General features: G+C 36.1%; 1 protein-coding gene across 5 annotated transcripts; it reads right to left on the bottom strand.

Moving 5' to 3' along the window:
* Positions 1-93: 93 nt before the first annotated feature.
* Positions 94-27,893, bottom strand: LOC106750933 (carnitine O-palmitoyltransferase 1, liver isoform). Of its 5 annotated transcripts, XM_014631601.1 has the most exons (17): positions 27,773-27,893; positions 27,608-27,711; positions 7,363-7,520; positions 7,139-7,275; positions 6,717-6,993; positions 5,012-5,335; positions 4,550-4,749; positions 4,281-4,485; positions 4,071-4,178; positions 3,955-3,980; positions 3,405-3,470; positions 2,983-3,045; positions 2,344-2,455; positions 1,105-1,374; positions 863-1,012; positions 559-768; positions 275-376 (listed from the first exon to the last, which is right to left on the bottom strand). In XM_014631601.1, the coding sequence occupies exons 3-17, from the start codon at positions 7,501-7,503 to the stop codon at positions 275-277; spliced, it is 2,391 nt and encodes a 796-aa protein (XP_014487087.1). In that variant the 5' UTR covers positions 7,504-7,520; positions 27,608-27,711; positions 27,773-27,893. The 5 variants fall into 5 exon arrangements, with proteins under 5 accessions (XP_014487090.1, XP_014487091.1, XP_014487089.1 ...); XM_014631604.1 differs by lacking the exon at positions 2,983-3,045 and having other exon boundaries at positions 94-376; XM_014631605.1 differs by lacking the exon at positions 3,405-3,470 and having other exon boundaries at positions 94-376.

The raw sequence follows: 27,893 nt of genomic DNA, 5'->3' as shown, positions 1-27,893 counted from the left end.
AATATGAAAATGACTGTAAAATTTTATTTCTACTTGCAATTATTGACGCTGCATTTTGAAAATTTTGGGCCCATTATTTTTCTATCTACCAAAATAAACGTTTATATGAAAAAACTATTGTATTAAATTATATTTTTATGTAAATATATTAAATTATATTTACATTGTTCTCTCAATCTTTTCATACACCAGAAAGAAGTTCCGGAGGCATAAATTCTACTTCACTATATAGGTTATAATTACTCTTTTGCGACTATCGCTGATAACGAATAAATTACGCAGATCCGTTTTTCTGGTGTATTTTCTTCTTCTGTTCTAGCAAGTCTTTCATATCACCAAGTGCTTTTTCTATCTGCTTCGCGAATCTGGCAGCATTCTGTAAATATTCAAGCGTCATGAGTACTTAACAAATTGATAATTGTACATTTAATAAATAAATAGCTCTTCATTATAAATATAAAAATGTGACATATGATAAATATTAAGAAGAAAACGAACATAAATGAACAAGACCAAAACATGTACCAAAACTATACACTTTTATCTGGGTTATCTTACCGTATTCGGCGACGTTTGTTTACTAGAGATATGGAAGAATAGGAGATCTTCTCCCGCAATTATATAAGAAACGCCGTAACCGTCGTCAGCCACAGGACCGAATCCGCCGCCTGCTGAGATGCAATTGGGGTACTTCTTCAGGTCCAGTCTTGCAGTTTGGCCATGTGGAGTCTGCGACGTCGACAGTCTCCACGGCTCGCTTAAAACTTCCTGCAAATGCAAGCGAGCATTGCACAAAACCATTTGCCGGAATCGTCGATGGAACGCGCACGATATATAGTCGTACAATGGAATGGTCAAGTACCTTCAAAAACGGTGAATCTACTTCTAAGTACTTTGATATTACGTATAAGCAGAACAAGTGTCTGTCTATCCCTTTGCCGCACATAGCATCCTGATAGCCTTTCTGATGTTGCGCCACCGCGGTCATCAATAGTCTTATCTTTTCCTCCGCCTATGTCGGGAAGAGAGAATACGTTAAAGATACACAAAGATCCGAGCGGTGGATCTTGGTTTGCCTCGATCTCGATTCATTTTCGTCCATACCGTCATCTTGTTATCCCCCATCGACTTCACCCATTTAGCGGACTCGATAGTGCACGGCCTGACCGTTTCTGTTCTGCCTTCCCGGAATAATCTCGTCATGGAGGCTTCGTAAGTCAAACTAAACTTGGAGGCGTCGCGGTAGTACGCCAATTGCAGAGCCATTTGTATGAAAGCGTCCGGCGATATGGAATGACACTTCATCAGGCCCTTACCGTAAGCATCGTGCACGTAAATCCGCAGCTCCAAGTCGCTCAATAAATTACGCGCTACCTGTTGAATAAACAAGTCGATTTACGTCATCATAATTGTACACACTGTGTTGTATATGCCTTACTATTCCACGGATCGAAAATTACACGATTTTCAGCCTCAGACATTTACATACACACAACGTCGAAACTGTTATAATTAGATCTATTATAAATCTATTATTATAATTAAAATAATTTATTGATTTTCGACCTTAATCGTATGCACGCATAAGCTTGAAAATCGTGTGTCGACTGTCGACCCAGGGAACAGTAAAGTACACAAGAAGCAGTCGTCTTTAAGTGAGAGACGGGATTATAATTACAGTAGACTCCCGTATAATGCAGTTAACACGTTGAATGCCACGTCAGTCACCGGCGACTGACACTGAACTTTCCGTTTAGGCTGCGTCAGTCACCGGTGACTGATAGTATAAAGTACGACATAAAACTTAAAAAATTACATAGTTTAATAAGTAATTTCTGGATCGTATAATTAATATACTTAAATATTTCTTATCAAAAAATTTTAATGGATTTGGCCTGACGGAGATTTCCTCCGAAATGCGCGTGGCAGTTAACGTGTTAATACGTTACGCGCTATATGAATTCGCGTTATAGGAAATCGTGCTGTACGGGAATTTTTCTCGCATAACGCATATAATCTAAAGTAACACGTTTGAAATGATTATTGCTATGCTAACTGAAACATCTTTTATTGTATTTAAATTTAATAAAAATATAACCATACAAATTTATGTATTGTTTTTTTTTAATTTTATAAATACTTTTGAAAAATACCTCTCGTTATCGTTATATTAAGAGTGACCGCGTCAAAAAACAAAACAACGATGAAACAGAAAAAGTCGGCGCGTTGTACGAAGAATCGCGCGAAAATATATGAAAACAGCAGTCGCAACATCTTTGGCGAGTTATAGGAATTTGCGTTGTAAGAACTCGCGTTATACGGGAGTCTACTATATTATATTACCTGGTAGGATTTCTCAATGGCCTCGATACACTCGGCGCTCAGATCCCATTGCAGTCGACTCGGTGCGGGAGGTGTAAACTCCGGAGTGCCTATATTGTGACCGTCTTTATACCTGGATAACATGCATCTACTTTTTAACACGGCCAAAGTACCATAAATCAATAGACTTTCCTACGCTACAGTCACACTTTGTTTAAACTCGGTTTATCCGATTTACGGATAACCCGAGAAAGAAACGAAATATGTTCCACGTACATGCAACAAAACTCTATGCAAATACAGAATATCTTTTAATTGCTCGTATTAATTGCTCGTTAATTGTTTCATTATCAGTCAATTAATTTAGCACTTATTTCGAGTAGATAATCTTCATGACACATTTTCACGATACGCGATTTGACGACCGCGCATGTTAACACAAACATCAAAAAAGATGTTAGCGAGTTTATCATGCGAAAGTATTATGTAAGAGACAAGAAGTATCTTTGTACATACAATAAGGATTACAACTAAAGATTATAATTGATCAAATTGCAATACAGTTGCGCAAAAGGATAAAAATTATGCGTAGGAGTTCTGCGTGGTTAGTGAGATTCGTCACGTTTTGTCTTCCCTATATGTAACAATGCAAAAGATTACCCAATCTCGTTATCAGTAGCCATAATTAATTCCCACAGAGTTCCCATCACCGGTGCATCAGCCCTAGCAAGCACATCAGAAAGAAACGTTACAGTGCGAGAAGAAACAGGAGGAACACTCATAGGTAAGAAATACTCAAGAGAGGAGCGATAACCTCCAGGAATTAGATTTAGGAGATCGAAACATAGGCATAGCACCAACATCCCATAGACCTTCAGAGATAACTTTGTTGCAAGAGCACTGGGTGGTTCGAAAGATTTACTCGGGGGAAACAACACTTATGCATTACAATCTAAATTAACTTCAGACAGAAGTTCTTGACGCACAATGAGTAGATAGTACAAGTTATCTTATGGAAACAGAAGAGAGATAAATATGCAAGATATATAGACGATATATAGTTTATAAATTGTGATTCTTACTTTTCACTGACGAACTCCGAGCTTATCACGTGCTCCCACAAATGTGACATGATCGCAGCATCTGCCCTGCTCATTACTTATCATTATATGTGGTGTTTTATTTTACACGTATCATTATATGCAATGGAATAAACTTGCGTTTTATACATGACTCAAAATGTTGGTCTGATTATAATATTCGCTCTATGTTTATCTCTGTGTGAAGTAGGGGGGGGGGACATATGTATCGGGTAACTGAAAAAGTTCGTTCGCTTTTTTATATGATAGAAGTTAAACTACAAAAAAAAAAGAGTACGCATCAAGTTAGAGCGCACCGATTGGCTGACGTGTATCTGTGCCTTATGACGCATATAAGACATCGAGCTCTGTAAACCACTGTAAAATAAAACAAGTCATTGCAGCGAACTCTACTGAAAACTGCACGAACTTTTTTGGTTACCTGATGTATGCACGGAACACATTTCGATAATAACGATAAAACGAAAAATTTTGATAAAAAAATAAACGATCTGTCTCTCAACATTTTGCATTGCGGCCAAGACATACTCACCAGGAATGTTCTGCATTGAAACCGATCTGTAAAGAGAGATCATTTTTGTGAACAAAAATAACGAGACTAATATCAACTAGTTCTGGCACACGACTGCAGATATATTTATTACTCACCCTTCCGTTGTTACCAACGCACAGAGTGAAAGATTTATCAAACCACCGATCGTATCCTTTTCCATGTAATAGAATCTTACCATAATTGTCTAACTTCTCTGGATGCTTCTAAAATACGAAATTACAATACAGTTCCATCATTTTGTGAATTATTTCCATTTCTTCCATTCACAACATATATATATATATATATTGTACTGAATAACGTACTGGATCGTATTCGTAAGGGACATCATCCAAAGTGACTGTAAACGCAGCCTTCTCGATTAAGTCCAAGGCAATTTTATTTACACCTTTTCCGAAGAACTTCTGCCTAGCCTGTGCCCAGGCGGCTCTATCACCAGCTGTCAGAGCAGCTAACTTCTCCTCTCCATCTGACGGCTCCGATTGGTCATCCAAAATTTGCTGAATCTGACTGTAAGACGATATTATCGTAACGTGTGCGTACAATATTTGGTAAAAGAACCCAAAAGACTCACATTTCTATTTCACAGGCTTGCAAAATTCTATTTCTATAGTAAATAAGAACTTTGAAGTATCTGCCCTTATGATATACTACGATATGCTTGGTATCCTGGTAATGCACGATTTTATCAACCTCGATTCCCGGAATGCGCGTGGTGTTGAACAGCCTTTCATATTGCCAAGAACACAGCGGCACTAATCCTTGCACTAAAATCTGAAAATGGTTACATTATTCTTTGAGGATGAGTCGTATTTGTGAACGTAACAATTCGGATGTAATCATAACTATGGTTTTAAAGACTCGGAAAAAAACCGATTTTCTCAATTTCTCGCACTTATTTTCGGTTTCGTTTCATGAACGAAAGAATCGGAGAAAACAATTACATTTTTCAATTTTTCCGCGGACTTTTTCGGTTTCTTTCCGAGGAAAAAGCGTTTTTCTTTTCAACTATAATCATAACGAAAAGACTACCAACCGGCTCTAATTCCTGACGTTCGATAAGGCGTCTGTATTGCAAGCAAGAATATATAGCGGATGCAGCGCGCGCGGCTTGCACAGTCGTAGGATGCGTGAGGATAGCGTCGATTCCATAGAAATTTGAATTAACCATCAGGGGAGACCTTCCGCGCAGGTAAACGTATTCCTCCCACCAGTCGGACACGTAGTTGGTGGACCACCAGGACTTGAGGATCAAGTAACGCTGCAGTTTATTTCCGATACCGTTTTGGAATTCGTTGGCCAGCCTCTCCATACGAGCATAATTCTCGTCGTCCAATAATGGCCGTACACTCCTCAGATACTATTTAAACACAATACCTTGAGTCCTCCATAACTAACGACGACAAACAGAGAATAATGAGAATAATATGAAATGTAAAACATAAATAGTGATAGCGAATTCGATTTATATGTGTGATAATGTATGAAAGTATCTATTCGTGTCTAAATATAATTAAAATCGAAGCAATTGAGTACCTAAATAGGATTATAATCGAAGCTCTATATCACAATATCATATAAGTGAGAAGAGAAGAATAAAAGCCCGAACGCAGTTGTAATAATCTTAAGTATCACTTATACAAGATAGCAAATTACAAAATTACAAATTACAAAACAAAAATATCGATTCTAAGCGATATTAACATTTTGCGGCCTGTATGACATTGTCGAGCTCTTTGACTCGTGTTAACTGAACTTATGACTCATACTTAGCTGTACATTTTCGACTGCAAATAAATACCGATGTAAAAGGATTTATTAAAATTAAAGCATTTTTAATCGTAAAGTCCATATTTTTCTCTTACCAACGAACATAATAAATTTAAATATTTGCGTTTGTTTTTTCATTTGTTTCAGACAGTCAAAAATAGTTCTAACTCAGATGTTCTAGCTAAGAAAAGTGAAACGTACGAATATTGGATCCTTTGAGATTATAAACATCGCTTTTTGAGATTTCCAGATGATAAATTATATTGTTATACTATGAATATTATCTATTATAATTGACTATAAGAAAATTTATAGACCTTCTGAAGATGTAATAACATAATCGTCTGATGAAAAATCTCCATCGCACATAGTTCTATTAATTAATATTTTTGCGCTTTGTTGTCTTTCAATTCTGTCGTATAATTATATTCGTCACTTTATAACGCTTGATTATAGCTTTCTCCTGATATTTTAAATTCTTTTAATATCACTAAGATATAATTTTTACTACTAGGTTACTAGATTAAGTTTTTATTTTTCTCCACACATTTACCTCCGATCAAATGGTCTGTTCTTTATGGCTGAACTGGCTGTACTAGTCAGGAAATTTATATATGCATCGAAACATATAAAGCGTGCTTACAAGATCTTCAGCATGTGTAAATTTCTTGAATTAATGCAACCAATTCAGCTATAAAAAACCAATAGATGTGTGTGTGTGTGTGTGTCGTTAATATTAATTTGTCCTCATATTGCAACGTCACTATATCGTCGGTGAATTGCAATTCAAAAATTCGCACGACGATATTGTATTCGCTTCGGTGGGCCGCAAGATGTTAAAACTTTATTATAACACGCTAATGCATTTTTTCTATAATTGCGTTTGAACTTAAATCTTACGTGTATAGTAACGGAGAGAAAGCTTCTCTTCTTAATATATAATTTAATAAAACCGCTTTAGCGGATCTAACCCGTGCCATAGTGCCGGCCACGGATGGCAGCGGCAATCGTGGAAGTGATCCTTGAAAGCTGTACAGCATAGGTTTGTGCCAACCGGAGAATATCTTCACTAGCAGCAGCCAGAGTTTCGTGAGCAGCGATATCTTGCGACCTTTACCTCTCGCCTCGTACATCCACCCTTTGTACATGAGCAACATTTTCAGGATATACCGAATCACGTATATGACCGCCAGCCACAAGAACAGGCCGACTACGAACGATCCTGCCAGATGCGCGGGCACCGACGAACTGTCGCGGGAAAAGAGAGATAGAGAGAGAGAGAGAGAGAGAGAAAAGACAATGATTAATTGCGAAGAAGATCAGCATCGATTCGTGCAATAAATTACGAGGTAATACGCGAAACCAAGATAAGGATATCGCTATCGGGACTCACTCGGAAAGATACGGTGAAATTTTCCCAACGAGGTCATATGGAACCTTGTAACCGGCGAAGTGTATCGCCGTTACGGTAATCACAGTGATCCACAGACTCTCCAAGGATGCCGGATAAACGCCGCTCTTCAGGTTGTTCTGGAAATGATATATGCGTTTGTTCACAGTCGATATCATCAATCGTCATTTCCTGAACGTCGCTAGATTTTCAACCGCACGGCTCACCTGGAACCTAAAGAGTCTCTTCTTCCAGGACCGCACGCCGGACTGCCACACCAAGTGAAGTACTTCTCGGTCGAAGTTCACATCCCATCCTTCGTGGGTTATGGAAAAGCTGAATGCTACGGCCGAATGGGCTTCCGCCATTCTTTGTTAACACCTTCCTGCACAGATTATATAGAGATACATCAAGCATACATTCCACATTGGTGCGGCGAGAGTTTCTGATAAGGTAAGGAAATGTCTATAGAAATAATTAATAATTAATATTAATAATTAATATTCAATTTATAGTTTTCAAGTTATCACAATGTCCTTCACGGATTTGTCGCCGACGTTTCTAAAACATTAAACCGTTCACTTCTTCATCGAGTGAGAAATGACTCAAAACTGTGTGCGAAGTCGCAATAAGTCCATGAAGAACACGATGGTAACTCGAAAACCAAATTGAATATTTACTTAAACCGCAAAAGCCTGAAATATCAGATCAATGTAGCATTAATTAATTCGATCGGACATTAATTAATTCGATCGTTTGCTTCGGGAGATTTGATTGATATTGACCGTCAATTATTAATTAAAATATAATATTCAATAATTACCAATGGCCAGTGGTTATCGATAAGTGGCCGATGATAGTACGCGAATATAGTTTTTCCTTGATTCGCATGAAAAGTTCAACGTATGTTTGTATGTATATACATACATAATTTTATCTCAAACGTCTCTGAGGTTTGCCCATAAACAATTCGAGCGACGAAGGATTAAGCCTGAAATATTTAGGAGGGAGCGAGTCGGTCGAGGATCGATGGATCGCGCTTGATCGCGCGCGCGAAAAAAAAAAGAAGCGATTCATCACAAATACGAGCTGCAACGTGGTAGCTGTAGCGACAACGATACTGGGTGGGCGCAGATACAGCAGTTGACCTTACTTAAAGTCATAATTGCGGTGCGCATGGTGCGTGAACGCATCGTAGGATCGCGCCACAAGCTGGTAAACACCGGGCATCATATGGTCGCGAGTTCGACGCACTTCTAAACTCACGGCAGGTGATGTGATTCACCGAGGCCGGACACGTTCGAATTTCGAAAGAATGCCAATAAGAGGGACTCTGCGTTCGCATCGTCTCCATCGAAGGTTTCTTTATTATATAGGTTTTCTACGAAGATAAAGATAAAAATAAAGATTCTCTCTCTCTCTCTCTCTCTTTCTCTCTCCCATCTCCCATTAAATGTTTCGAAATATATATATATATATAGAGGGCATTTTATGTGGACCTATTTCAGCAGGTGGAGAATAGAAGAACAATTCAGTTCATATAAATATGTGTCCTATTTGACCTTGTTTCAGAGTTACAGCTATTTTTGTCCTCCTCAATAATGTATAGATACTTACCTTCATAAGAGGTGCTCGAAATGACCGCCTTCGATCTATATTTATAAACAATGCATCGATATCTCCTCGATATTTCCCGACTTTATTGATTTCACACATTCTATTGATTGAATTTACTTATTTCTGTTTGTTCTCCTATTAGCAGCACTTAATAATTTATTAACTTGATGTGTTTCACCGCTAGAGATTATCTTACGTGTTATGAAACACTATGCGTGTATATATAGTATATTCGATTCTATACATAGATTCTAAGTCCTTCTTGCCTCTTCCATTTTTTAATAGTACTTAACGTTACATGTGATGAAAAGATAATATTAAAAGCATGACGTGTTTATATATTACATATATTTCTCTCTGTCTCTCTCTCCTTCGTAGGTTTAATATAAAATATATAAATTATGAATGAAAATATATAACGTTTCTTAAATTAGACTCTCAAATTAATTTTTATCTTAATTTGTTTTCGACATAAAATTATGCAAAGCTAATTACTGTTAGAAATAAACCAATAATATAACTACATTATGCGTTTCTTTCATGCGATTAAATGGAAATGTATGTTTGGCATATTTAAATTTCCGCTGAACCGCCTTTTGGAAAAAAACTAATCAGCATCGAATCGCTATAAACGTCGGAAAATAGTGGGATCATGAGTTCACAATTGAGTCAGACTTTTTCAACAGGCGCGCATTTTTTTTGCAAGATATGATCAATATGATAAAATTTCATCGAGAGACGAGGCTTATGTGATAGGTAGTGATTTTTCATCTTTCCTCCAGCGTTCTCACGATTTAATGCCACTATTTTGGTGTATTTACATGCGAATCGACGGTTGTTGCGAAGTGAAAGTTCCATGAGAAACTTCGGCGAGGTGCACGACGCGAAATGTTAGACTAAATTACGGCGGTGTTACGTTATTAAACAACGACGTTGCAAAACGGGCACGATGACGCGACAATTTTCGCGCGCACGTTATCTATAGGTCTGTTCGTTTTCGCTGCACCGCTGAACTAGTGCAATAAGTTGAAGCGAGACAAGTATATGTTTTCTCACTTCAACTTATTGCACTAGTTCAGCGGTGCAGCGAAAACGAACAGACCTAAGCTATCGTCGAAATAATAATTTCTTCTAGTCTTCTAGTACGTGTCGTCTCGAGGACGAGTACTAAGCACGGCGCTCGGATAGAAAGTCCGTCCGCGCGTTTCACTCGATTTCCACTCGCATCACGATTGAGAGGAGTATCGAGAGAACGGCGACGGAGGAACCACTTTGGTGACGACGATGACGACGAGAGATCGGGAGACCGATATAATACAGTTATAATTAACCATTGACTGCGAGACTGCGAGAGTCGCGAAGAAATATCAGCGTGCGTGCTACTTCATCGAAGAGAAAAGCGATCGGTGATAACACGCGTGGGAGATGCACGCGGAATGACGGTCACGCTTTCCAGTTCGTGTATTTTTCAGCATTTTCAACGAGAGAGCAAGTGAGTACGATAGATAGCCAATCCCTCGGGTGAGAATTAGCTATCTATCGTATTCACTCGCCCTCTCTTTCGTCACCGTAAAGTCAGACCAATTAACTGATTGATCGTCACACGTGTGCCGTATTTAAACGATCGACATCTCTCGTGATGTCGTTCAACGAAAAAAAAAAAATATTAACACATTGTTGACCGGTCACGAGTTAACTCGTGTCTTTCTGCTCAAACGTTGCTGACCGGCCATGAGTAAACTCGTGATCGATGCAAGATACATTTGCGCGATCGAAGCAAGATACATTTGCAAAACCTGTTGTGTACCATTATACGTAGGTGATTGCCACCGTTTATCATACCAAAAAGAAATATTAAAAGTTAAATATTAAATAAAATTTATCAAAGTTTATTAATATTGTTTCACTTCCACATCCAATTACGAAATAATAGCCGATGACATGAGAGAAATTCTAAGTAAAATTGCCGATCAACAATGTGTCAAAAAAGTACTAGGAACTTTGGTTTAAAATTGATTTTTAAATAAAAATGTTATGATAATTATTGTGCACGTTAATTATATTGCACGTGTGAAAAAGTTTAATTTATTTCTTATTCTCCGTAATTCGAGTTATCTTTATTTTTAACCATCAGATAAAAAGATTGGTCGGATCCGACCGGATCTATATTTTAATGCTTCCGCGAGTACGCTTGTAAAAAATTATATTTCATATATTTCAGATATTTTACATATTTTGGATATATTTTATTTACTTTTAAATAGTTTATAACTTATTAGAGTGAGAATAAAAAATGCCTAATCGAAAAAATTAGTTGAAATTCTATAAAACGCTTCTAAGGGTCGGATCTGAATCAATATGAATTTTATTATATGAAAGTTAATATAATCCCATAACAAATATTCAGGCAACATTCATTTAAAAAAAAGCAGTAAACGTAAACACCCGTTATGCAATTTCAGAATCGTTGCAAAGTGCCCGATAAATCTGAAAAAAATCAAAATTGAAAATTTTATTAATTGTCCATTTATTATCTGGCAATTATTTTTAATAATTATAAATCATTAGTGAAAATTGATCTTATAAATTCTTTTTTATAATTCGTTCAACGGTTGTATTTTAAAGGTATGTTGTGCCATAAAAGTCTTATCTGTTCGCATTTTATGTTTCATAACATTTTATTCCTAACCGCTTTAAATATATTACAGGCCGCAAAAGTACGTTTTGAAATTCAACAATTTTATCTATGTTTTTTTTTACAAGGGAAAACTTTGCATATTTGTAGAAAAATATTTAAAATAATGCTAAAAACCACGTACACGCATACAATGACTTGTAAAGAAGTTAATTAGCGGAATACCAGATCTATGAAAAATACGAAAATATATAATGTTTGACTGTTATGAAAAATTGTCTATTTACTTCTGTTTGTTTGCAATGACTCTTTTTTGTTTGTCGGACAAACAAGAATTATGGATGGACAAACGTGGATAAATTGTGAACAATCGGTTCTAGTATTTAATTTCAAGAAAATGCAGTCAGAGGTGCTCCTAACGGTGATTGCAGAAATATTTCTATAGGATGAGGAATCGAGTGTTTTTCTTCCCTGTCGATTCGCGTGTTTGATCGGAAGATACTCCGATGTAGCGGAGCCGTTCTCCGCTCCTGGATTATCATCGCCGCGCAATCTGCAGGTAGTAACCATTCTCGGTTGAACGTATCGTCAATAACCTTGGACTTTGAACGACGGCTCGTCCGGCTGGAAGAGTCGTGATAAATTTAGCGAATAATCGCATGACTTCCCAACACATTCCGATCTACCACGTTGCAACGTAGACCTCAAAACGTGGAAAACGTATTGTTCGGTCGCCTAATCATTTAACAAATAGAGATGTGGTCCGGCCGATAATTCAACGGCTCGTTTTTATCAGGCGTCATCGTAGTAATCCGCTCGCGCAGAGATGTTTGATGGATGTGACTGAACTCGACGATTTTATTAGTCATTTGCGCAATCTTGATTTATCAAAATTATATGGATCATGATTTAGTTCAATTGATTGCTCGTGGCCGCCTGTCAATAACAAACTGTTGATAAGAGACTTATCCGTTTCGTATCCGGACCGTTTCATACATTCAGGAATGTGTAAATTTCTTCTAACACGAGCTAAAATGAGATTTAATCTTATCTCTGTATCGTTGCTATGCTATTTACTTTTACAACAAATAAACTATCATTGCCAGTGTAACAGCTTGTTAAATTAAAAATTTAATAACTCCAAATGAACGTGAATCACGGCCAATAAGAGTCAGTAGAGAAGTTAATTCGCATACTTCAGAATTGTGTTCTTCCGTTGCGCTCTAAATAGGATGAAACGTTTCTATTTATACTTTACTCTAGTCTCTTCTTCAGCCAGATCGTACAGATAATTTTCTATTATAATTATAGTATAGTATAATTATAATTATAGATAGTTATCGTTTGGACTTTGACTTGAAAAGAAGCCGACTAAAAGGAAACATTCCACTACATAGAGCATTAGAGTACAAAGTTATTTAGGACGCGATCTTGAAACGCGCTAATATCTGTGTCCGTCGGTTCAAATTAATCTCGATTTATTTTTACGCAGATCTTTTTAAAAATATGTCAAATTGCCTGTTTTACCTAATTATATATTACAATTTTATCTAATTATATATTACGATGATTCTATGCTTTATCTTAACTTCTTTATTTTAACAGAAAAATACATGGAAGTATAAATACATAGAAGTAAAAATAGAATAAAGATATATTTTCATGTATTTTTCTATTTATGGATTATTCTATTTGCTTATCTTGTACTTATGTAATTACTTTAAAATTCAATCTATTTTTTTTTTATTTATACGCTCTTTATTGTATTACCACTTCGTCGGTACAGTGATACGTTGAATAATGCGATACATTTCCGTAATTTATTATAAATTAATAAATTAACCAGTTAACTGTGGCGATCTCTTTGCAAAGCGCCCACCAGTGTGTGTCGCGATAATCAAGCGATGACGGGTATAGTCGTCAAACACAGAGTAAGTGGCGCTGTTGAAATATTGGGTCAAAAAGACGACTTTATTTTAGAAAATGAACAATTTTATTAATAATATTTACACAGTCACTCAACATGAACATATATTTACACATTAAATATCAAATTGTAACCAAATTTTACGCATGACGGATATAGTCGTCATGACACAAGATTCTGCCACATCTCCATGACGGATATAGTCGTCAAACACACTTAACTGGTTAATCATTAATAATTTAATTTATTATTAATAACTCCGAACTATTTCTCGGAATATAAATGAATTTATGTGTATAACTATGTGTATAGCTATGTGTAAGATAATTATACGTTTCAAAGATAATAACTATATATATATGAAAAATAAATTTATTCACATATATATATATATATATATATATATATATATATATGAATAAATTTATTTTTCATGTCGTGCGACTTAAATGCGCTGATAAAGTCAAAATCGTATAATGCAAGTAAGAAAAATAATAATAGCGAAATATAAAAATTACGATGAATCGATATTCTAAAATTTTCTTGCATATTCCTCGCATGATAAGGGGACATGCGCGATGTAATGAATACTAGAAGCAGGATAAGCTAGGACAAGGTTAAACACGAAGGCTAAACACGCACTTTTTTCGAACACGCGCGTGAGGAGAACTTGTCTTCGAGGTAACATGAGTAAAGTTTTCACCTTCCGTTCGGTGACCATCTATCGATACCACCGATAGCAATTAAACTGTATCGAACCAGCTTCTTCCACTGCGCAAGTAAGTCGTATCGTACGTTTCATCTATCGGCAACACGTGTTTCGTCAACTCGACGGATCGAGAAATAAATTTCTTGGCAGGAAGAATTCGTGAACGAAGCCAGTGGTCGACGTGTCGGTCAATAATAGTGCAGCCGCAAGGCCGTTAACGAGATACAATTACGAGAACAAGTGCGCAATGTTTTCATTAAAAATTTAAAAGCTGAAGTTGAAATGTGTGCGAATGAATTGTCATTCTAGTTACGCCTATCATTCATTTTTTGTTAACTTTGTTGACAGGCAGTTTTTACGTAATGCTCGATATTAAGACATATTAACTTTGTATCTTACATAACGGATAATAATATAGTCATGCCAGTTGCAAGAGCAAAAACATTACGCAGCGATATAAAAAACGCCCGAGCACAGAATTAAAATAAGAATATATTATTAATATATTATCGCTCGATCACATCCCCTCCCCCCTCCCCTTCTTGAAGATCGACAAAATCATCGCAGCAATATTTCATGTCATGATTACTGGGTTTTGCCAGTTATGTGCGCGTCACCGTTGAGTTATCTCCATTGTATTATTTACGATAACGCGAAAAAGTGAAAATTACAAGGACCAGCGACGACTCTCGGCACGCTGCGAGAGACGTCCTACATCGGCGAGACACATATATAGATACGAGTCCGAGTTTATCGCGTTGCGTACGTCAGAAAGTGCTACGATATATGAAGTCGTGTTAGATACTCGCTACAAACGCGCAAGGAATATTGGAACAATATATTGGAACTGTGACAGCATAATAATCGAGCTAATTCACAGAAGCCCAAGTCCAATTCGTTGTTAATATGAATCACGTGTAGCGAACGTACCTCTTTTTGCTATTTTTTAGAACAGTCAACTACGTAAATAATGGTCCAATATACATAAATCAGATAAGATAAAGATTGTGTAATCCTAGAAACAACCAATTTCACGTCCAGATAAAAGTTATTTAAATTCATTCGGCAAATTATTCAAGTACGTTGTCAGACTTTGTTTCGGCTTCATTCTCTCTGTAGATTGTTATTTACGACAAGCATGCGTCGCTTCATTTACAAGAAAAATGTGTCTCGCATTCTGCTCAACCCATTATTCTAAACTTGATTATACAGGGTGTCGCAGAATAATCGCATGAGAATATATCAGGGAATTCTTAATGCCAAACAAAATAACTTTCGTTTATCAAAATTTCGTTCGAACGATAGTTTTTAATTCTAGGACACCCTGTATAGATATTTATTATACCAGAATAATTACTCAAAGAATTACGTTGTATGTGCATAAAAATTTAATTATTCTCTCTCTCTCTCTCTCTCTCTCTCTTTCTCTTTCTCTCATCATTAAACTTTTGTACGCTAATTCGGTTACGATTATTGATATTTAATCTTCCAATTTATCTCGAATGTTTCCACAACGTAATCGTAAGTTTATTAGATGGAGAAGGAAATGATGACGCCAAATAACGATAACGTAAAAACGCGAAGAGTTTGATGGATTAGGATCAATCAGGTATCTTAATCGGTGACCCATATTTTGATCCGTACGTTCTGACGATAATTACGCGAACTTTGTAATGTTAACAGTTGCGTCGCGAAGCAAAGAAATAGTGCCGTCAAAATGTATTAATATCGCTCTTTGACGTCAGTCAATTGCGACTGTGATATTCTATCATGGATGTTTGTCTTGAAGCTTCATCGTTTCATTTACAAGAAAAATGTATCTCGCATTCTGCTCAACCCATTATTCTAAATTTGATTATACAGGGTGTCGCAGAATAATCGCATGAGAAGTATATATCAAGGAATTTTTAATGCCAAACAAAATAATTTTCGTTTATCAAAATTTCGTTCGAACGATAGTTTTTAATCCTAGGACACTTGTATAGATATTTATTATACCAGAATAATTACGGAAAGAATTACGTTGTATGTGCATAAAAATTGAATTATTCCATCTCTCTTTCTCTCTCTCTCTCTCTTTTTCTCTTTCTTTCATTTTTTCGGGCTTGTGATTCATATATGTCCATCTTTGTTATAATCACAGAGTGATAAAATTCGCGATAAGAACAGTAATACGTGTTAGACGTATAATCTATCAAGTGTTGCGTTTCGCGTAATTACTTTCGTATTTTAATTGTTGAAAGATTCAGCCTCGAAGGACGCGATAATCGCATTTCGCTTTTCTTCGTTCATTGTTGTATTTCCACAACCCGGATGTAATGAACAGTGATAACAGATTACATTATTGACCCACGTATGACGGTACGAGATATTTCACGAGCTACCAGTCAGGCAAAGATATCTGTATCTATCAACGCAATTTCAGTCTGAACGATAAAGCACGATATTACAGACGGAGAGGCATTATCTTCTCGATAGTACGCTGAGACGTGCCTCTTTTCGGGTGCGCGGGTCAACCAGATATTTAGCAACATATGTATTTAATGACGAATCATAATGATAAAAATGGAATATCTCTCGCCGAACACACACACGCACGCGTCCAAATATAAAATAATTTGTTATCGTATTATTTAGCATTTTTACTCTCGATTAGAAAGTAATGAGGTATTCTCGATGTATCTTCGAAAGAATTAAAAATAAAAAAGAATATCTTTGAAGGAGTTAATACTAAGGATGGAACACCGTCGTCTCAAATTTCAGAGCAGAACTCAATAGCAAGAGAAAAGAAAATAAAAATGAAAACAGAAACGACAAAAATAACCGAGAACTGTAACGCTAGTCCGCTACGAAGAGAGTCCGAATGAATTCTCGATTCACATCGAAGAAAGACATATTCCTTAACTCATTTATTGGAGCGTAACTTCGTATTTGTCACTAAACGCTTTATAAAAAAAGAAACACTTTATGTTTATTTATTTATTTCCTGCTACTAAATGAGACTTTCAGTCGCTGCTTCATATGCAAACATTGTGCGGCTTTGTAAGTGCGCATGGAGAATATTTTATTAAATATAGAATACAAATTTCACATGGGTACATTGATTAATTATTTAATTATAATTAAATCATGATTAATTTTTTCATGAGATCCGTCGAATATCGTTAAAAAAAGCTACATGATAAAATATATATCATGACGAATTGTAGCATAACACGACAAAAGTAAATATTTGTTATATGTGTCAATATGTATATGTATAATGCATTATGCAATGTTGGGAAGATAAAATGCTTCATTTGCAAATACAATCATAAACGTTGAAAATTCATGACGACGGGTCTTTAACCATGATTTACACGTAGCCTTCTATATTTTCTATCCTATTTGCTTCTGAACTTCATGTGCCTCATACGGAACTCATATATTATTAACGTCGTCTGCTGTCTTCAAACAAAATAAGTCATATTTTACGCAAAAAGAAAAAAATATACGATATTGGAAATATACCGAATATGTCGGTCGATATCCTCGATCATCGTCATTCAAAGATGCTAATCGTTCGTCAATGGGTGTATTATTCACGATAAATAATTAATTTTAACGCAGCGACGCAGTGCCAATAGTCGACATATTATCTGTATCGCTCCAAGTATGAACATAGAGACGACCTTCGCACCGAAGCAGTTGTAATCGTGATGCGCACGCGTTTTGATACACGAACTGATGAATGTGCATTATTTCGTTCGTGTATCATTGTTCTTATCAGACAATGGTAGCGCGCGTGGCGCAGTTGATTCCATTCACGAGTTTACTCCCAATTTTGACTATTGACTTACCGACGAGAGGAAAATTATGACGAATCTTCGACATACAGACTACAAATGCCTGGTTATTATATATTCGCGTAACTACTTCGTTTATATACATTGCGTTATATGTGGAATTCACGGCTAATGCCGCCGTCTGATCGACAGTGTCTCGATTCCGCGGCACGGTAAACATACCGCGCGGGCTTAATTAATTCCGGAGACGTCAACTCATAAAAGTGTAGACGATGACGACGCGCGCATGTTTGTTTTGCTCGTGTTGCAACGCGAACGGATGCGCATGTTGAAAATTCGCGCATTTTCGTGGGGAAGCAACGACGTGCCTAGACACGTAGTAACTCTTGACTGGCATGACGTCACACTCGCAATTGCTTATGCATCGTTTTGAAGAATGTGATGTAACCTTCGATCTAACGCCATTACGACCAGCCGGAAATAGTCAACGAAACGTAAAACCAAAAGTGCCAGGTCAGACCGGTCAGGAAAAATTTTCGCGTAGCAAAGTGACACGTCAGTAAATCGTCTCTTTTTTGAGGTGAACATTACAATGCTATTCAATTTGTTTTCCGAGTTATTTGTCCTTCATGGTTCTTGTTGCTCATGTCTCGTGGACATTTCACGTCTTCAGAGAGTATAATCCGAAAAGTTTTGGGTTATACCACACAAAAAAATACTGCATTCAAGTAAATATTACTTGTTTCACAGTATTTCATAAGTTTATATATCTGCAAGTATACCATAAGTTCATCGTAAGCGTTAAATTTATTAAAAATATATTCTGAGTCCTAGTAAGTTTAGTACTTCAATCAAGAATATTAAGTTAAAATACTAAAACTAAAAAGACTAAAAAGACTAAAACCTCGATTTACTTATTCAAAATAACCGAATTTAACTTTTTTCCGATAAAGTTCATAACATTCGTGAAACAAGAATACATTTTTTTTTCTACGTGATAATGAGCTTCTCTAAAATTTTTGATATTTAAGGGCTATTATCAAGAAAATATTTTTTGTTGGAGATAGTTATTTGAAAGGAGGAAAAGTGAAACTGAGTAATCGTTTTCCTTAGGAGTAGAATGATATTTTTCCCTGTGTGGACTTCCGAGCAATAATGTTGATGAATCATTGTCAAATATGTGATAAGTGAACAAATATTAATTTCTAATCCTTAATTTTTTTTTGCACTAATCGTTAAAATTTTTTGTTCGTACGAGAGGAATTCAAGGATCAGAGGCAACTTCATGACTTCGAGAATGGAACAAAAGAGAATAAAACGTCGCATCGCTATGTCAGAAGTGATACTAGCAGTGTCGCGAAATTAAAAAGCAAATTCAAAAATGCAACTTAACATAATTATAGCGCAAAAGTATAATCAGTACGAACGTAATATTTCTCGTAACCGTGATAAGACGAAACAAAAAATTACATATTGACATTGTCACGATGTAGCGTGTGATATAGCGTTCTTCTTATCTGATGCATTGTCTTGCATATAGACATCGTATATTGCGTTTATCAAGGCTTATTACATAATCATCATAATATCGTGAGCTCGTCCGTCATTCTACCGTAGAAACGAATATGTCTGCCTTTAGAAATAAGAAATTAGAAATAATTAGACCTTGCAATTAGCTATGAAATGGTTGTTCTATTATGCGACTTAAAGGCCATGTCACACTATACATGTCGAGGATTAAGATCGCGTTGCAATTGCGCATCGCAGGCTGGAATTTGACCGACGAAGACGAAACGGACACAGAGATCTAGGCGATCCTAAGTTAATTCTCGAATGCGTATTGCAATAAATTTCATATACTGGAAATATGTCACGAAAAATTTTCAGAGCCTCCTTATATTCTTCTCCATGAATTATTCTACATTAATAATGTCCACTATAGTTTGATTATCGAGTTTTCCATCGGAAAATATATATAAGAAAATTCTTCCGTTTTCTCATTATTGAGTATTACTAAAATCATTTACAAGAACCATGTATAGCGCGATATAGTCTTCAGATTCATACAAAAACAGTGGTATTTTTACGAGGAAAACGCGACGCAGCTTTGTTGCGCGCGATTGGAGGACCCTTCGCTATATAATTTTCGTTAGTAGACATAGTATGTAATTGCGTAAGACCGTTTGTTTAAAGGTATTCACGATATTACGTGTGAATTGTTAAAGTGAAAAGAATTTAGTAGGTCTCAAAATTGAAGCGCTGACGAAATGCGATTCCGCCGTTCGAGCTACTTTGTTTTTCCAAGGCTAAATTCGATGATAATTCTCAGCACTTTTGATGCTTTACTGGACTTTGATCATCATGGGCGTGACTATTCATGGCCGAGTTGAGCACTGAGCACACCATAGATTTTGTAACGTTTCACTTGGAAAAATAAACACAGTGATATATCTTTGTGTCTGTCAGAGAGAACTTTTCAGATAAAAATTAGCGATTAAAACATTGCTCTGTTTCATATGAAATGTGTCACATCACGGTAAATGCATTTTACGGATACATGTATTAAAAAATTTGTCAATTTTTTTGGGGGGAAATTTTTGTTTCCTAAAAGTCAGCTGAGTTTTATCATTTTTTTTCAGAATACGACAGTTGTGGTAGATTGTTATTGCCTTTTCAGGAATATATTTAAGTTAGATGGGAAAAAGAGAAAGGGAAAGATTATATTTGCTTCGTTGCATAAAAAATTGCACAATTGAAGACTATTGACGTGAACAGTTTTTTACGTAGTATTTAATTCACCTCGGTCTTGTTGCTAATAGCAGAAGTGATATGCATGAAGCTATCGTCGAAAGGCATCGACCTATGGAAATGTAAACTTGACTATGTATTTTTTAGTTTGTTTAATTCCCTAATGAATGTACATCCGTTAGGCGCAATAAGTTATGTGCAATATCTTTATATTTTGTGAGATTTGTTTCAATAAGTTTTCTTATGATTTGAACATTGGTACTAATATCTATTCATACGTCGTTGGTTGATGTTTTCATATTCAACAAGAGCTACTAGATTTTGACGAAATAACGTTTATATCTTCGAAATAACTTTCACATTAACCCTTAGCTGACACACGTCAAAATAATAACGTACGTGCTATAGGGGGTATTTTGGACCCCAGCGAGAAAAAATGTGTATAATTGTTTTATTTATCAATATTGGGTCAAGCCTCGACTAATACTAGGTGACGCCACAGAACCAAATTTGGCACGCAACTATGAAAAATTTGCGTTCAAAAACACTCTGGGGTACTTTTAACCCTGTGTGTCAACTAAGGGTTAATATTAGTCATAGATTATCCATTTTAGAATTTAGGAATTTTTCTCAAAATTAATATAGGTGGAAAGTAGCAATAAAAAAATATAACACGTTTCAGCGTTATAATATAAAGATTATATATCATTTGTTGTAAAAAAGAGAGGAAAGAGAAAGAGAGAAAGATGAAATATATAACATACGAGATTCAGTGTAACATATTGTGATAACATATTTATAACATATTGTGATAATAATATATTGTGATCATCGTTGAATTATATGAACTTTTCATCTGTCTATTCACATTATCTCGAATAGTTGTACTTTTCACTTCTTTATTTATTTTATATATCATAAAACATTTATAAGTTACTGAGTATCAAATTATGATAGTTCGGTATATTTCACATCTTGAATGTTTTACGTGACTGTATAAGACCGCAGATATCGGTAAGCTTCGGTTATTTTAAAGCAACTGTACGCTCCAAATAGATAAGACATCGAAACAAGATCTCGCGTGCAAAGCTTATAATTGTTAGAATTCTATAACAGAAACGTTTTGTCACTTCCTTTTTATCTCTCTTTCTCTCGCATTTTCTTTCCTTTTCCGCAAAAAATATGTTGCGCATTATCATTGTCGATAACGCCCATTAATAATTCGTACGTTCATCATTGTCTCTTATGGGACCTTACATGAAGGTTCTTTATACATGCGTGATATTAAGAACACACGTTTCACTATACCTTAAGATAATACTGAGAGAATATTGGAGCTTTCGAATAAATATTATTTCGATGTCAAACAGATAATCATTGAAATGATTTCTCGCAACCGATTTATTTTTAATGGCTTAAGTCGAGTAAGAAGAAAATGAGAAAAATGAGCCGTTTCCATGCTTATATGACGCTCATACGTCTCGATAAATTATTTATATTTAAGCGAAGCGAGGCGCAAGTAATTTATTGACTATAACGCTAGCGAACAACTTCTAGCATTTACTGACTAGAACGGCAGCAAGAAATTTACATTTCAAAGATCTTGTCTGCCACAGTTATTTCGTCGATATAAAAACATTTAAATATAAGCCGAGCATTAAAAAGATGGTAAGCGAGATATATTATCTTTTTCTTTTTTTTTTACTGCAACAAGATCGTAAATAAAATATGCAGCGTAAGCGTAACGTAAATCAAGAGATGAGAGCATGAAATTGAACGAGTAAATAAACGGATATGCAAATCGGTGCAACGGGTTCATCAAAGTTCATCCGCCGTTGCTATTGCAAAGATGTTAAATTACTTTTCTTATTCGCAATACTTGTTCTCATAGTTATTTTCCGACTGCGCGTCACACGTTGTATTAGCGATGTATTGTCGAGTCATATGATAAATATGCCAAATATATAATATAATTTTAGATTTTCGAAGCCACCGTGAGTCACAGTGCGTAGATTTAACAGTTTCCAGGCGCTGACCTAATTTCCTCGGGTCAAATTCCAATCAGACCAGCCCACATATATCTTAGTTTATGGATGCGTTTCTTCGACGCGACCGGTTTGGGGTCACCGCATATTTACATCAAAATGTGTAATATACATAGAATATATAGAGTTGTTACGATATTTAAATTAACGACAGAATATATATCTACGATATTGCATGAAAAACAGCTTTTAATGAATGCCAAAGAACCACAGAATGTAAATTTATATATTATTTAGTTTCTTGTCACAACATGGACAAATGTGTGTAATGGTGTAAATGCAAAATGATAATAACTTTACATTGTTTAATTCTAGTCTTATTTATATTCGAGTTTTCAATTCACCACCCTCTAGTTCGTAAGATCGCTCGACTTTATCGCTTTATCATTTTCATGTTAATGAATATTTTTAAGCTTGTAATGTGAGAATTGGAAATATAGAGTCTGAATAAGATGTTTATGATGTCAGGTCAAGAAAATGATTTGGATTTAAACCAAACTTATTATTATTATAAGAAAAAATGTGCTTTCGGAAAAAATTCTCCAATGGCTTTGCAAATACGATTTAAGATCAAATAATATTCGTTTATTGTATTATACTTGATATTTTAAGAAAAAAAATAGTACGCCGTGTGAAAACTAGATAACCGAAAAATGTTCGACAGTCCATTAGATCGGAATAAGATGAATTAGCGTCAAAACGTTCTTTGGGCAAAATTTTAAAATACGTTTTTACTAGAACGAGTCTAACACAGGTGTTTTTATTTAATTACAAAAGTAACAATCTTTCTCAAAATTGATTTTTGAAATTTGTTAATAATACTTTCGCTCACATCAACTTAGATATAACAAAACGACCATATTTGTTAATTATCTTAAAAAAAATTTTAGAGTAACAGTCAGATGTCATCAATTTATTAGATCATTTTATAATGAAATAAACTATAATTTAGGAGCCACAATATTTCTAGTACAGTTTTATACATCGAGCAGATATATAAGTACGAGGGCAGTCCGATAAGTACTTAGCCTACAAAAGAAAAACGAAAATTTTGGAAAAGTGCCGATTTATTTCTCAACATAGTCTCCTTTTAGCTCGATACACTTGACCCAGCGATGCTCCAACTTCTTTAACTCATCTGAAAAATACGTTTTCTCGAAATCTGCAAAGGCCTCCGTGGCGGCGATGACCTTCTCATTCGACTCAAATTTCTGCCCGGCGAGTGACTTTTTCAAGTTTGGAAACAAAAAAAAGTCGCACGGGGCCAAATTTGGAGAAAACGGTGGATGGGGCAGCAGTTCGTAGTCCAATTCGACTAATTTGGCCGAATGAGGAGGTTATCGCCGCCACGGAGGCCTACTTTGCAGACTTCGAGAAAACGTATTTTTCAGGTGGGTTAAAGAAGTTGGAGCATCGCTGGGTCAAGTATATCGAGCTAAAAGGAGACTATGTTGAGAAATAAATCGCTACTTTTCCAAAATTTTCGTTTTTCTTTTGTAGGCTAAGTACTTATCGGACCGCCCTCGTATACAGATTTTAATTGCGTTATAATTGTTAGAATTTTATAAACCTATACATAAATCCTATAAATTGATTACATTCTATCTTTCTAAAATTCCACATTTCTTGCTACAATTCTTCTCTACACCTTTCTTTAATTTAAATTATTTTTACTGCCGTTTTCTTTAATATATTATTACCTTTATTTCTTTTTCTTTCCTTTATTTTCAAGCAGTCTTCCCGTTTAACTGCACGATATGAACTGTCCGGGCAGAGCCGCAAAAGTGCAATCGCCTTTCGCGTGCAACGTGAGTGTGTGTCGCGTGAGATCACGTTCTAGTAAGAAAATCTCGTTTCAAGAAGTGGACTTTGACCCAGGAAAAAAACAACGCAGCCTACCGCTCCGTGCATTTTAATCTGTTGTTTTCGTCCACAGAATAATATAAGATATTGTAAGTAAAAATATTAAGATTATAAACATTAACCGATATTCTAAGTACGATATTCTAAGTGGCGATATAATGTAACTATATCTTATACTCTAAGATAATTAGTCCGTAAAATTGTTTTCTTAAGAATTCTCTTAATTTTCTTTAAGAATTCTTCTAAATTTTAGCTGCATATTGATGAAAATATTATCTACACGTCTATAAAGTTAGAGAATGGTTGACATTCGGAAGCTGAGATATTCGCAACTGACATTTTTATACGTGTTCTTTGAGATTAATACCTATTTTTAATATGTATATTTAATTTCTCCTAAACTACATTTAGGATTTTAATGAAAAACTACTGTAATATTAAGGATTAATATAGAAACATTACAAAAGATCCCAAATCATTTTGTTGATTTTTATTATTTTGTTTTAAAGATATATAGGAGATATAAAAAATTTTAGGAGATGTATAGGAGATATAAAAAATTTTATAGTAACCCAAGCAACATAATGTCTAAAATTGAGACATAAGATGTCTTAAAGATGTATGTATTATAAATATTTAGATATTAATATATTTATTTATATACCATTTTCCACTATAAGTGCACTTCTATTATTTCAACTGACATAAAGTATTAATAAGAAAAATAAAAAATAAATAATATCTTCGTGTTTGTAATATTGTGTATATATTTGTATTAATTTTGCGCTTAAAACATTAACGTTTATTACTTAGTTAAGTAAAGTTAAAGGAAAATTTTTTTTTCAGTAAATAATAAATTTTTGAAAGGGTCTTTTAATATCGCCACTGAAAATCCGGCACTTCATGGCATCAACTACCTACTTTAATACACACAACTGCCTGTTTACATTCAGATTAGTGACCATAGGTGCGCAATGCATTGTTATAGCATGTCGGGGATTTGTGATCTTTCTTTCTCTCTTTTTTTTTCTTAGGAACGCTCAAACCCTTCTTTTGCACCACGCACGTGTTTCGAACAAACGTGATTTAGCACCTGAAGAAAGCACATATTTGCGTAGGTGTTTGTATTATATATACGCGTGATCAAAGCGCAATCCGAGGTCAGTTACAATTATCAGTTACAAGGTCAGTTACAATTATGTTTCTCGCGCAGATTACGAAGAAGCTTATTAACGGTGAAAATCACACAAGACCTGATAAAAATTATAAATGATATATTGAAGTTATAAATGACGATCTATAATTTGTGAAAATTTAAATACGTCATTGATCAGGAGCATTTAAAATTAATGAAAGTGTTTTTCATAACTTTTAATATTCGCACTTCGAACGTTAATCAGTTGAAAATTGCCAAATAAAATTTTTGTTCAACTATATTTTTTGTTTAAAACAGATAAATAACAAAATCACATTTTAATGACAAATTATTAAACGATTAAAAAATAATGTATATGTGATAAGTGAGGAAAAAAACACTAATTTGCGTCAACAGTCATTCGCGTTGCAAATTTATGACGAGTAATGGTTAATTAAGTCAATTTCTTTGTCAGCGAATGAAATCGCAAATGTTACCTATTAACACATAAACGTTAGTCGAAGTCCAGTTCCGCCGACTCGAGGCGTAAAAAATATTATATACTTTCTTAACCTATGCACCTAGATTTAACTGCCGCTTGTTACCATTTCAAGGTGTAATACCTGTTTTCCTCAAGAAATATAACAGATATTCCAAGAAGCACTTTAGAACATGAAGCGAAACTCGCGACTGTAGACGTTCGACTTTTGTGTACGACCACGTGTTGATTCGAGTATCACCGACAGTATTGTTTCGCTTCTCCCTCTTCCGCGGAGGTGTTTGACCCCTTTTCCGCCACGTGGCTTGTATCTTTCGCGGACGCGCGCACACACGTGCTGTACTGATTTAAATTTACTTCCTGATTACCGCCTGCGGTAAGTTATTGCGACGTATCTCATAAATTATGTAGCCGCGATTGGCAAAAGTGTAACGCAACGCGGAAGTGCATAATGCGTGCGAGACAAAAGATATATCAATTAAATCATTTATCAACTCGCATGACCCGCAATCGACTCGCGACTTCCGTTATTATTAAGCGATATATCCTCCGACACGTGGTAGACGCGGAAAAACTGTGGACAACCGCGACAATAAATCCGCCCGGCTCTTCGACAGTACTTTCTCTTTTACCCTCTCGTACCTTTCTTTCTCCCTCGCGAGGCGCGAACCCCCACTTATCTCGTTTCCAACACTGATGTGGAGAAGTGTGACCGGCAAGTGCAGGGTTTAACGATACAATGGCACAATGGCACGTGATATGCAAAAATACTTGCCGACTTGTCGTAAAAGTTGTTTGTTCCGCAGACGAGAATTCTATTATCTCTAATGAATCTCTCTCTCTCTTTTTTTCGGACACGCGGAATGACATCCTCTTGCTCGCAGGGAATCATGAATCATTTACGTCACGCAGCGATCGCGGCCAAGCGAAAGAAAAGCGATATGAATTTTCATATTTTCCGCATGATTGTCTCGACGCGACTCTCACGCGGCTCGTGTTCCGCGCGATCGCTTCGCATATTGTCGCGTTTTGCACGCACGGATCGGTGCAGCCGCGAATGCCGCTAACCTTCATTGACCTATTTCATTGGCACTTACCGCAGATGGCGCAGAAACGACTATTTGAATAGCGAGCGAACGGCGAACGCTATACCCGAATATTTTTTTCGCAACGCGATCGTCGCACTTGCGAGCGGGAAAGCGTGACTCCCGCCGACTTTCTCGCGATGAAGAATGTATTATACACGAGGCGTATAGAAAAGGACGATCCTAACGGCATTCGAAAGAGAGAAAAAAAATCACCGTGTCCCGGAAAAGGGACAGGCGATTGTGCGGGAGGAAGAAAGGTAGTATGTAAAAAGTCAGGGCTCGTAGCCGATTGGCCACGATCGCGAGGTTGTGCGGCCGCGCCTGTGGAACCGAAAGGCAAGCCATGCTTTGCTAAGCCCTCTCTAATAATAGAACACCATCTTGTTACGCGAACGCTAACGACGTCTGCTGCGTAACTCACCGTGTGAATGCGTGTGCGTGTGTACACCGTTGGCGGATGCTTGCGTAGTGAATTAGAAATGGACGAGTCGACCCTTTCACAGCTGGCTCCGAGTGTTGGCAACGCTACGACAGGACGGACCGTGGCAAAACCCGGATCAGACGAAACACACTTCTCTCTACTTACGACTGTGTATTTCGCGTTTGCGTCGCGTAGTCGTCGTCGGCCTGGGTGTTAGAGGAGACTGCGCGCAGTAGCCGCCAACCGAACGTATTGGAGCACCGATGCGCACTGGGCCGGCTGAAGA

The sequence above is a fragment of the Dinoponera quadriceps genome, unplaced genomic scaffold (genome assembly GCF_001313825.1).
Source record: "Dinoponera quadriceps isolate SergipeBrazil2010 unplaced genomic scaffold, ASM131382v1 scaffold4681, whole genome shotgun sequence".
NCBI lineage: Eukaryota > Metazoa > Arthropoda > Insecta > Hymenoptera > Formicidae > Dinoponera > Dinoponera quadriceps.
This window is presented reverse-complemented; position numbering and strand designations above follow the sequence as displayed.

Bases quoted from the DNA above. Each gene is read 5' to 3' on its own strand.
- LOC106750933 (XM_014631601.1), bottom strand. From the start codon at position 7,503: ATGGCGGAAGCCCATTCGGCCGTAGCATTCAGCTTTTCCATAACCCAC. The intron at 5,336-6,716 runs GTTAGATCCGCT...GTGTTTAAATAG, and splicing joins TGGCCGGCACTATGGCACGG to TATCTGAGGAGTGTACGGCC. The intron at 769-862 runs GTACTTGACCAT...TTGCATTTGCAG, and splicing joins TAGATTCACCGTTTTTGAAG to GAAGTTTTAAGCGAGCCGTG.